Source organism: Rhinolophus ferrumequinum, chromosome 14 (genome assembly GCF_004115265.2).
Source record: "Rhinolophus ferrumequinum isolate MPI-CBG mRhiFer1 chromosome 14, mRhiFer1_v1.p, whole genome shotgun sequence".
Taxonomy (NCBI): Eukaryota; Metazoa; Chordata; class Mammalia; order Chiroptera; family Rhinolophidae; genus Rhinolophus; species Rhinolophus ferrumequinum.
In genome coordinates, this window is record NC_046297.1 from 42,602,489 (window position 1) to 42,615,694 (window position 13,206).

A 13,206-nucleotide genomic window follows, 5' to 3' on the forward strand; every position below is an offset into this window, starting at 1 on the left:
AGTCCACACTTTTTAACTGATCACATTGCTACTCTACTCTCAAAGGACAAGTCTAAAGTGGATATACGTATTTCTTAATTCCAATCACCTACACACAAAATACATTGTTGAATTCTCCATATTCCTAGAATTACATGTTATACTGACAGAAACAGATATGAAGTCTGGATTTGGGACAATTAAAGAAATAAATTACAAACATTTTTTATTATTCAAATCCCAAGGCAAAAAAAAGAAATCTCCGGTTGGAATCTTCATCTATTGGGCACTACTATGTAGAAACATTAATAGCTAATATTAATGAAGTACTACAACAATTTATTTCAGAATCAAACTAATTTAGATGACTGATGCACATAAATAAGCAAATGTGACAAACTTTAGATTTTACTTACATTTACTTGAATGAGATCCATCTCCTCAGTCTAGCTAATTCTCCTTAGCTATAAAATGATTATTTTATGTTCTTGGCCTGGGGGTCAGGAGAAATAATAATAATAATAAAAGAGCTGTGAGTGAAACGCATTATGATGTCCCAAATGCATGAGATCTTTTCTCCTTGAAAAGAAAGACCCCAAGGCCTCCATTGCTCTTTTATTTGAATGTAGTATTTGGGATAATTGTCCCTATATAATTCCCAATTAATCTGAGGTCATAATAAAACAAGCAACAAAACAGTATTTGGGATTTTGGTATCTCACCCTTATCATCAAGACTCACTGCCTCCCATCATCAATATTTATTGAGCATTTACAGTGTACTAGGCACAATAGAACATACAACATTGTCCCTGCTCTTGAGGAGCTTACATTCTAAAAGAAAAAAAATACACCTCTTTTAAAATGGTATTTTTGTTTGGTGTTTTCTGCAAGGTACTGAGGAAATAGTCTATAGGGTGAGCTTTGGGTATAACTTAGCCCCATCATTATTTAAAGAAGAGAAAGGATTTTAAAGGCAAACAATGACAGACCAGTCAAGATAGGTAGGGTTTAAAGGAGATAACAATCTCATCAACTAAGGAGATTTGCTGCAGTAAATAGGATGAAGGAAATTAGTTTGTGGGATGCAGGCAAAGGAAGCAGGATATCCTTAGACATTGAGTGGAGCCAGAAAGATCATGCGGCCTTTTTTTGCAAGTACATGGTCACCAAGTACAAATGACTGGTGACAAGACAGAAGGCTAAAAAAGGTAATCCTGTACACCTGACAAATAGAGTAAAGGATCAAAGTTGAAGGCAGGCTATAAGAGTATCAAGAAATCCTTAAAAACAAAAGTGATTTGGAAGCACAAAACTTAAGTTACCGCTACCTAATGCCATGAAGGGCCAAGAACATTGTGGCTTCTGAAGTTAGAAAATGCTATTACTAAAATTTTAAATGGAACATATTACTTTTTTCCAATCAATCCCCCCACCTCTGAAAAAAATGAAAATACTTTTTCAGGGTTTTGGGGTGGTGGGAAGTATGGGACATGGTTGGGAACAGTAGTAGTTATATTAGTAGTATTTTATGATAAACTTTGTATTTAAACTTGGTAAAAGCCCATTAGCTGCCAAGAGGGAATAAGGAATAAATTTCCAAAAATGTACAATTTCCTTTAGAGAAGTTTCAGAACCAAAAGATTAATTTACATGAAAAGCTAGAGAGAAAGTAGTTGAAAAGTCCATTCATAAAACTTTTATTCCACTTACATGAACTTAATACACGTGTTCTTAACAATTATACTTAGATTGCTCATGAAAATCTCATAAGACATTAAACAAAGCTAGCCATCATCTCAAGTTATTTCCCTGTTAACTATTTTTACAGCACATGCATGTTAGGCAAGTATCAAAAAAAAAAATCACAAAAGCAAAAAAAAAAAAAAACCTAAAAAAAGTTAAATACATGGGTTTTTTTTGTTTTACTGCTGTGCTTGATATACATGAAGTAATGCATATCAAGCAATTCATTTTACTGCATCTTTACTTGTACATTTGTTCTTAGGTTGCCTAAAACATTTAAATACAAATAAAATGAGTGTAGCAAAAATAATGAAAGCAAACAGCAGGTAACTTTACAAATAATGGAATGTGAACCGTTTCTGCCCTTCTCCAGAGTAAATTGGGTCACGACTAAAGGACACTTCTGCAGCTGTAGTCAAAAGGTGTGCACACTGGACTGAGTGTTCCACAGACGCACACATGCTTCAATGTGTGCCATCCATGGGATATCCATTTCTACTACAGCCTTGTAAGTGCTCCAAACTTTAAAGTACCCACAATAACTACACCTGTGACTGGAACCAATTATCCCTTTTATTCCACACCAGGGACAAACCAATATGTAGGCAGTTTTCTTTACTTAGACATGGAAGCAGTTTTAACACTGGCCTTTGTGAAGCCACAATGTACCAAAAGTACTATGCCAAACATTTATAACTTGTATAAAAATTCCACATCCCCATATTGGCCACCTCAGGATGAAAACAGATAACTCCCTAAATGTTAACTGGCTCTACTCCCCTAATATTAAACATAAAAACCACATGGGAAATATAGAAATTCAATAGAAGTAACATAAACCTGTCATAAATCGTAAACAAAAACTATTTGTGGGACAGCATGGATGACAAATGGTCTACTGTGTAAATTTTAGAATGAGGCAGACAAAAGTTGGAAGGCAGGTTAATTTTCTCCTCCTTCTCCTGCTTCAGCTTCATCTCCTTGGGTATCCGATGTCCACAACTGGTAAAAGAAGGAAAAATTTTCAGCATGTTTCAGTTTGAAAAAAGCCTTAAATATATAAAGGTACCAGAATGCAATCATGGTTTTTGTTGAAAGTCTTTCTTAAAAAAAAAAAATAGCAGCACTGAAGATCTTAATTTCAAGATACAATACATGTCAATAAAATACATTTATTTTCTAACAATTTTCTAAGCATTATAAGTACACAGCAGAGATGTCTTCAAATAACAAAGTCAGACACAGGAAACTCATGGTTATTCATAGAAGATAAAGAGAAAGTGGAAGAAATCATAGAAGTGCTAAGTATCAATAGCTATTAGATTGTCCTGAATAGCCCCAATAAGAGATGGATGTGCAAGTTTAGTGTGAATAAACCAGAATCACTAATCTGATCTATGCTCAAGGAGCTCAGGTTGACTACTTTCCCCTGGTAAAACTTACATTCCCACTCCTAAAAGAATCCCATGAAATTCAAGAGCCAGGAACTAAAATACCAACTTAGCTTCTCGAATGTTTTTAGCTTAAAAAACATGCCTTTGTGAATTTGTCTAATTCAAAATAGATGAACACAATGCATTATGGTCAGAACCAAATCTTGTAAGAGGTAAAAAAATGAACTGTTCCATACATAGTGGTACAACTATGGAGTCTATTACTTTTTTTCATTGTTAACAGTTTTTCCGGCGAAAAAAAAATGATTTCAAAATCATTTCAGCTGCCCCAAATATTAAGTTTTTACAAGTCTTACCACTCTATAAATTTTAGAGGTAATTATATAAGAATTGAGTCAAGACAACTTTACATTTTATGTTGCTCATATACACTGAAAAATTAGGTGGGAAAAAAATCTCAATACCTAGCTCCCAAATCACCCATTAGTTTTATTTATTTATGAACCAAATATATCTCTGGCCTGGAAAGGAGACTTCCAAGGTGATACAGTTAGCTAAATGACTTCTGGAAGTCTGTGTGCTCCTGTTAAACAGGGAGTTTTTATAAGAGAAGATGAGATTATCTTCTAGTAACATCTCTTTCCAATTCTAACCTTCAAGGATTCTTGAACTTTCCATATAAACATAAAAAATTTAATACAAGATATTCTTTCTTGTAGAAACCTTTTAGAACGACAACTATCTCATTAGTTCAACCCAGGGAAAATATAAAAAGTTCTTTAGATTAAAATTAGCTATCAAACTGAAGTGCTTCTTTCATTTGATATAGATAAAAAGATTCATTCTTTAAGAAACTATGGCAGGGTGGCTGGTTGGCTCAGTTGGTTAGAGTGCAGTGCTCGTAACATCAATGTTGCCAGTTTGATTCCCACATGGGCCAGTGAGCTGCGCCCTCCACAACTAGACTGAAGGACGACTTGAAGCTGATGGGTCCTGGAAAAATCACACTGTTGTCCAATATTCCCCAGTAAAAAAAAATTAAAAACAAAACTACGGCTTATTCTCCTGATTAAAATAAAAATCTCACAATGTAAGATGTCAGATGGGTACTAGACTTATCGGGGTGATTACTTCGTAAGTTATATAAATGTCTAATCACCATGCTGTACACCTGAAACTAATATGATATTGTAGGTCAACAGTAATTGAAAAAGAAAAACACACAGAACAGTGACACAATTTGTCCTAGATGATACAGCTAGTTGGTTGAGCAGGTTTCAAGACTCCTGATCTAGGACTCCTTTTAGGACATCATGTTTAAATGATATATATTTACATAAGTCATTTTATTGGCAATTCATCATGAAAATATTATACATTTAATAAAAAATTTCACAAGTTTTTAGGTAGCCCCCTAATTACACTTTCTAAAATAATTTTAAGTGTTTAGTAATAATACACTAGTATACAATACTGTTCAAAAAACTCTTTACGGACAATATTCAATACTAGAATGTAGAACTGATTCAGGAAATTGGCAGAGGATTAGAATAAAACTGCAAAAAGTGAAATGTATAAAATGATATACAGTCCCCAAGAGTAAAGGCCCTAAAGCTAACAAAAACCGGTAGCACATCAAACTCGAATCCTCATTCCTAGCTCTTTACAGGGCACACAGCAGATACCTGATAATTTTTCCCCCAAGCCTCAAAACTTCAAATTTAACATTTACCTGAAGGAGATGTATGGGAAAACCTATGGGACCAAAGAGACATACCATGTTTCTCCGAAAATAAGACCCAGCCGGACAATCAGCTCTAATGCGTCTTTTGGAGCAAAAATTAATATAAGACCCGGTATTATAATAGACCTAGTATTATATTTTATATTATATTATACTATACCATATTACATAAGTCCCGATCTTATCTTATAGTAAAATAAGACCGGTCTTATATTAATTTTTGCTCCAAAAGACACATTAGAGCTGATTGGCTGGCTGGTCTTATTTTCGGGGAAACACAGTACAACAAATTCCAATGTGTAGACTTTATTTGATAATTCATATATGAAGCTGTTAAAAAAGGAAAAACTTAAAAGACAACTAGAATTTGAACACTGAGATATTTAACATTATTAAGTTAAATTTCTTTGGTTTGATACTGGCAATGTGATTTTTGTTTTTGTAAGTCTGGAGTATACCAAGAACAATCATTACCTTCCATAATAAATCACTTTTTTTCTTAGATTTCTATTTGGATTCTGTCGATCATCTGAAATTTTATAACTGAAGTTATTAACACCCTACCATAACTGTATAAAAATGAAGGCAACTTTATGGTTAAAAAAAAATTAATGAAATTTAAATATAACTTCAGTATACATTATTATTATTATTATTAATTATTAATTATTATTATTATTATTATTATTATTATTGGGGAATATTGGGGAACAGTGTTTCTCCAGGGCCCATCAGCTCCAAGTTGTTGTCCTTCAATCTAGTTGTGGAGGGCGCAGCTCAGCCCCAAGTCCAGTAGCCACTTTCAACCTTTAGTTGCAGGGGGCGCAGCCCACCATCCCATGTGGGAATTGAACTGGCAACCTTGTTGCTGAGAGCTTGTGCTCTAACCAACTGAGCCATCCAGCTGCCCCTCCAGCCCCTCCAGCAGCTCAGCTGTAGCTTGCTGTCTTGAATCTAGTTGTGGAGGGTACAGCTCACTGGCTCATGTGGGAATCAAACCGGCAACCCTGTTGTTCAGAGCTCACGCTCTAACCAGCTGAGCCATCCGGCCGCCCTTCAGTATTTTGATACTAAAAACTCTTCTGTGACTAAAATGGAATCACCCAGATTGAAATGGAAAATAAAACAGGCTTACATGATTAAAAGTCAAAAACCATGGATTACAAAATTATTTTTAAAACTAAAATTTTAACAAGAGACCTGTAACTAATGAAAACTGTACATTTTTAGTCTTTGGTCTAATATTTCAGTTTGTGGAAGGCGGTTTTCTTCAGTTTTAACAGATTAGATCTCATATTTGATTTTAAAAAGACCAGAAATATTCCTTGTAGTAATCTATAAAACATAATCTAGTCAACTACTTGAACCATTGACACTATTATGTACTTACTGTCAAGTTGTCTCTCAGTAATTGCATTATTAGCGTGCTGTCTTTGTATGACTCTTCACTTAATGTGTCAAGTTCAGCAATAGCTTCATCAAAAGCCTATGATAAAAAAAAAGCTATGTTTCAGTGCTCAAATAATAAAGATAACTGTATTTCTATGTAACAGGTAAAATACATACTGTCTTTGCAAGAGAGCAGGCTTTCTCCGGGGAGTTCAGAATCTCGTAATAGAACACAGAGAAGTTAAGGGCCAGACCCAATCTGATAGGATGTGTTGGTTGCATTTCCTTTTTGCTGATTTCAAAAGCTTCCTGGTATGCTTGTTGTGACTGATCCACAATCCCTGGATAATAAAACACACCAAAATGTACTGGTAAAATCTACACTTCATCTTCAACCCTCAGGCCAAACCATTAATATCCAACGATATCCTCTAAAATATAATGCTGTAGAAATCTTAATTGAACGAGGTTCTTACATTTTAAAAAGCAAGCTTCTCCTGGAATACCACACTAGCTATTGGTCAATGTCAAGACAAAAATGACTCTGTAATCATCTCAGTATTATTATATTTTACTAGTTTGCACTGCTCTACAGTTATGCTGTGATTACTATTTCTTAAAATTATGAGGAAACATTCCTATGCACAAAACTGGCTTTTCAGCTAGCATACATTTTAGAATACCAATATTAGGTAGTAGATATATAGTCTCAGGACTAAAAAAAAGGAGGAAAAAGTGCAGTACTGCTCTTCCTTTAGTGCACTCTAAGCAATTCAAAACAACAGAAAAACTGCTTTACACTTCCATACTATGTAATTATATACAAGTTCAACAAACGGATTGAAAAACACAGCCTACCTTTCTTGTCATCACCAGCAGCAACCTCAGCCAAGTAACGGTAGTAGTCTCCTTTCATTTTCAAATAGAAGACTTTGCTCTCTGCTTGTGAAGCATTGGGGATCAAGAATTTTTCCAAAAGAGACTAAGGAAGAAAAAAAAATAGTCGTAATAAGAATAAAATATTTACAAAACTGAAAGCATCTGCATTTCTTAAGATCATACTGTAGCCAAAGTTATAAAATTTTAATGCCCTATCATTGCCAATAACGCAATTGTTGAATGCAGTAGGTTCATGAATTGGTGGTTTAAAATCAGAGTGTTTTAAACCGCAATACTTAAAATTTGAAGTTAGTGCTCAGTTTATAAAGTTTTTTAAGGTTTACACATTTGAATATCCCCTCCCCTACATTGCTATCTATTTACATGGCAACAAAACTGCGTGTTTTCAATGAATGTGAAAGCACCGAGAGCTCCTAACATTTTCTAATAAGTTGGCAAATTTTCCATTTTCAAGGTAGTCATATTAGAACGGAAAGAACCTAAGAAATGAACCTTTTGGGACTCTGGAGAAAACAGGACTTAAGCAGAAACCAACAATGTAACACACTACCACAGTCCATGACAGAGGAAAACAGAACAAAATTAACTTCAAGTAATACCTCACAACAGGTAAAGAGCTGTTCAAAGTAAAAGTTTTATTTTTCCTAACTAAATTAATACAGTGGTAGAATTATGAGAATTACAGATCTGAAGAGTAAACCTTTAATTTCATTAAAATTATTTTTAGCTAACAAGTTACATGTTTTACAGATCACTCAAGACAACAGATAAAAACTTCATCTTACGTAATTTTGTTTAAAACTACAGCAATCTAAACTGATTTAAATCCTAACATGCTAATAATTATATCCTACAAGTGATTTAAAGCAAAAAAATGTTATCATCAAATTGGGGGGGGGAGAAGGACAATAAACTAGTGATTTTTTTTCCTTTCCCTTTTAAGGGGAAGAAAGATTCTTCCAGTAGTAGAATTAGGAAAATGGTTTTGGTTTTCTTTTTTTGGTTTCTGTTTTTTCAAACAACTCTCACCAGCCCCATTTCCTCTTACTAAATATAATCTAGGAATCAAGGCGAAAGTGAATTTTCAACTGGGCTTAGCCCCAAACAAGTCATTTGTAACAAGGAAAAAGGGTATCTAATACTTGGTTTCTATTCTTCTGGCAGTCATCCAGTAGTGTGCAGTTTATATAGCACCTTCTTATATGTAAAATAATTTGTAAAATGCTTTTAAGTAACTCTGTATGTTTACCCCCATTGTTATGCTGCAATGGTGGGTGGATGAGTAAGCTTTAACACAGAGTCTCCCTCCTTTGTATATGGTAAGCTAGACACCCAGATGAAGTGGGGAGTGGCCAAGTTGGCAGTAGGGCTAAGTTGCAATATATTATAGAAAGGGATTGGAGGTGACAGAAGTCAACCTGAAATGATGTCTCCTGTGATTATTAACCAATATTTAAAACTACTGGCCTGACATCAGAAGAGCACTTTGATTAGGATAACAAAATCTTTCCTACACCACATCCACAGCTTCATACTCAAAGAGATCTCAGCTGCAAAAGTGTTTGGACATTTGAACCAAGTGCTCTTTGGGGATCTGTGTCATATAGTACAAGATAGTTCCATTTAATACCGTTTCCCCAAAAATAAGACCTAGCCGGACAATCAGCTCTAATGTGTCTTTTGGAGCAAAAACTTATATAAGACCCGGTCCTATATTATAGTAAAATAAGACCGGGGAAACATGGTATAGTAAGTGCATGTTTTTTCACTTAAGAAACAAATGACCGGGTCTTTTCAGGTTTTATATCTTAATACAAAAAGCATTATTCATTCCACTATGGAAGATGGTATAACACAGTAGCTTTGAAGTTGGTCTAGGTTTAAACAGTGGCAACTCCACATTTTTAAGGGTAATTTCTATTTCTGATTGGCTAGGCTAAAGATTAAACTATAAAGTCTAAGAAAAGACATAGGATAGTATGATTAACCAGAAATCACAAATAACTTCAAATTAAATAATGGGAGGAAATTTCCAAATTTAAAGGCGGCTTCATATACAATTAAATTGTGAACTAGCTCACTTACACATACTTAAGATTATACTAAGAATATTTTCAAATAAAAGAAGTGACAATAACTAAGCCCAGTCAGGAAATCAAATCCCTACCTAGGCATTCCTATTTCACATTTTACACCTTCAACATATTTTTACATTCACTTGTTCTCCAATACTTAAATGCCACTGTGCTAGACACTGAGAATATAATGGTGAGCAAGCCAGTCTCTAAGTTTGTGGATAAGTGGCCTAGTAGGGAAAACAATGGAAACACTACCTAGTCATGCACTTCACTCTGCAATGACTTTATGTAACCTACTCCACATATTTAAAGATGAAAGCCATAAACATGTCAAGTTAGTTCAGGGTGAATCACTTAGATAAAACTTTAATGTATACATCAGAAAACTTGTAGAAGTTATTTAGACAAGCTGCCAAAAATGTTATGAGAATTAGTAATCCATCTTTTATGAGTAGTAATCTGTATCCCCGAAAACGTCGTTTTACAGAGGTAATTCACACAATTTTTTAAATAGCAGTTAAGCACCTCGTCCCCTAAGGTGAATACTGAATCAGCTATTAAGTCTAATTAAAACATTAACAACAACAAAAATAACTTTAAAGCTCTTAACCAGAACCTACAAGTAACAGGAAGGTGAGATAACAGTAGCCAGGCTGCTTACTGGCCTAATGATAGACCAAAAGGGCCAAGTATCAACCGTGCAAATGTTTCTGGTGAAACGCTAAGTTGAGAAAGCAAACTCATCAAATGTACACATTAAATATGAGTTCTTTGTCAATTATACCTCAATAAAGCTGCTAAAAAAGTTAAGTAATAGTAAATGGTATACTTTTATCTACCTTCCAGTGACATAAAGCTAAGAACCATTAACATTTAAAAAAAAAAAAAAGCAAGAAAGACTGGATAAAGATTAAATTTAAAGGGGCTGACATTTTGGCTCAGAAAGCTAAGAAAGAACAGAATTGTGGTAGACTGTCTCCAGAGATGGCCTCCACAAACTCCCCTGCCAACCCTGTCCATGTATGCCACTGCTTCTCCTGTCAAGAGACAGAATTTATTTCCTTTCCCCCGACTTTGTTGACTTGTTTTGACCAACACAATGTAGTGGAAATGACTGCTGTTCCAGTTCTGGGCCTAACCTTTAAGAGGACTGGCAACTTCACCTTTTGCTCTCTTGGAGCCCTGAACCAGCATGTAAAAAGTCAGACTACCCTGGGGGAAAGAAAGCCAAGTCAGTCCCAGTCATGGGACATGTTAAGTGAAGCCATTTGGATAGTTCAGACCCAGCTGAACACAGAGCAACAAGTGACCCCAGCCAATACTATGTGAAGAACTGCCCAATGGAGTCCAGACAAGCCACAAAATCCCAAGAAAGAGTAAATCATGATTGTAAAGACAGGAAGTTTTGGTTTGTTATGCAATCGACAACTGAGAAAAATAATCATAACATTATTTAAATAACAAACATGACATTTGACAAATTAAGCACTTTATATGGATTTTAATTTGATCCTTCCATAACTTTATCTATGAGTCAGAAACTACGATTATCCCCATCTTATAAAGACAATGGGGCCCAGCAATGTAATGTAGTGTGTTTAAAACCAGTTAAATTACAAAGATGCAACTCCAACTAGACAATCCCACCTGTACTAACATTATGCTACATCTTCTCTGCCTCAATAGGGTGATATACCTACTAAAAAAGATAACATGATTTCAAGATATTAATAAAACTAGGAATTAAGGAAAATAATTCAGTTCTACACTGTGCTAATGAGACCAAATCTAGAGTATATTGTTCCTTTAAAAATGTATCAAGATAGACATTTTTAAACTGGAAAGCAAACTCTATCCAGGAAAGCAAGCAAGAATGATGAGGGAATTACAAACTGTTATCAAGGTTGAAAGAATATGACATGAATGGCTCCAGAAGACAAGACTAGTTAAGTTTAGGAAGAGGCCGATTTCTGCTCAATGTGAGAAAAATTGTATGAGTAGTCCAAACTTGGAATGGGCCACCCTGTCAGATAGTGAGTTCCTCTCTGACAAGAGATTTTAAGGAACACTAAATAGGTGATTAAGTATGTTAATTTGTCAAATTGACCAAAGAAAAAGAAAAGCTCGATTTTCCAGATCTGGAAGCCAGAGGAAAGAGGAAAACAGGGAGAAGACCAAGATGGAAATAAAGACAAAGGGGTAAAAAGGAAGCAGCACTTGTCAGAAAGCAGCAGTGACAGGGAAAAATTGGAAGCAAGAAAAATGGGAAACAGAAGGGAGAAAGGACAGCTATTTTCAAAATGTACAAAAACTTAAGAGAATATGCTGCTAAACAAACAATGCAATCTCCTAAATTTTATTCATCTACAGTAGTACAACAAAAGCAATGAAGACTCTGGGACATTTGAAAAGGAGAGCATTATGTAAGTAGTAGGTGAGGAACGTCACAACTTCAACAAAGGTGAAGCCGACTATGATGTCCCTTCTGCTTGTAAAATTCTTCATGTAACATAGCACATTCATTTTCTAATCTACATGTAACTTGTAATGGAAAAGGATTTTCAGGTTCAAACAGGAAATTTACAAACATTTTAGACAGCACCAAATTAAGGCTACACTGTTAATCTGTATGGTTCTTGCTGAAATATAATCTGATGTAGAAATTCACAGTATTTCCTCAAGCAATTTAAAAATCTGTTTTTGAAGACAGCCACTGTGTTTTAAAGATATCATGGCCAACATTTTCAAACATGTAAGATTTAATTTGCTGAATTAGAGTTAATACATATTCTGACTTGATACAGTCATCATTCTAATAAGTGGGACAGGAAGCAAGATGCCAGTAGAAGCCCATATCCAATACCTCACCAGAGTTAAATACATGATATGATTCTGAAAAGAGGGCATCTTAATGTAATCAACAAGTAAATTATGTGGAGTTCGATATAGTATAGATAAGATTTCTTTCTACAACATTGGTACAACAATTAAACTCTTAGGTTGTGAAAAACACTCAAGATCTATAGGTTCAAGAAATGATTCCCCCCCGCCAAACCAGTCCATTTACCCATGGCAGAATATATTAACAATAGTTTTTATATAACACATGCCTTGATCCAAAGAGGTCTACATAACATACTTTGACTTTAGAGTGTATAAAAATTAAGGAACCAAATAAACTGACATTATCTAGTTCTGACTGCCCTTCCTAGGGTAGGCTCTACCTGCCCCCATAATAGCAATTTAAATAAACATCAAATACTGACTGCAGCCAAATATTTCTAAAAGAAGGTTTATAAACTGAAAATCCATCTCTATTCTAGTGATATTTCTATCTCCTTTCACTGGTCCTTTAGTATGATTGATTATAGCCTGAAATTAATATGAAGAGTAAAACATCAAATCTTTAGATGATTAGACTAGAAAATACCAAAGATACCAATCTTTACATAATTAGACTAGAAAACACCAAAACTGCTGCCTGAGCTGATGGCACCTCTTAGAGCAACAGCTTGGTGTAAAAGAAATAAACTCTAAAATCAGGCCGACTTTGAATTCCACTCTCATCATTAATTTTGAGATCTCAGAGCCTTAACTTTCTCATTTATAAAATGATTAAAATGAAAATCTACTTCAAAAGGCTGCTAAGAGTTGTAAATGAGAGTAGGTGTTCTACTCAGATATAAGGTCCGGGACATTCAAAAATCTGCTTTAATGCTTTTGTACTCTCTATTTTAGTACTTCACTTTGGATTAAGTAATCTACAATTCCTGTAGTTATTAAGAGCGGTAAAATCATGCGCAAAAAACTTTCATTTGAAAACACAGAATTAAGTCACATCCGAGGAGAAAAGATACTTAGTCTTGTTCTTTTTTATAGCATACTTGTAAAGGGCACAGACTATGGAGACAAACCACCTACTGTCTAAATTCAAATGCCAGTTCACTGCTTATTAGGTATGTCACCTTAACAAAGTT

At 34.7% G+C, this 13,206-nt stretch overlaps 1 protein-coding gene across 2 annotated transcripts in view; it reads right to left on the bottom strand.

Moving 5' to 3' along the window:
- Positions 1-680: 680 nt before the first annotated feature.
- The window catches only part of YWHAZ (tyrosine 3-monooxygenase/tryptophan 5-monooxygenase activation protein zeta), a 33,465-nt gene continuing 20,939 nt past the window's right edge, over positions 681-13,206 (bottom strand). For both annotated transcript variants that reach the window (XM_033125676.1, XM_033125677.1), the window contains exons 3-6: positions 7,110-7,233; positions 6,429-6,592; positions 6,253-6,348; positions 681-2,726 (exon numbers count right to left, since the gene is read on the bottom strand). In XM_033125676.1, coding sequence (XP_032981567.1) covers positions 2,667-2,726; positions 6,253-6,348; positions 6,429-6,592; positions 7,110-7,233 — 444 coding nt within the window. In that variant the 3' untranslated portion in view covers positions 681-2,666. The remainder of the gene's footprint in view (positions 2,727-6,252; positions 6,349-6,428; positions 6,593-7,109; positions 7,234-13,206) is intronic.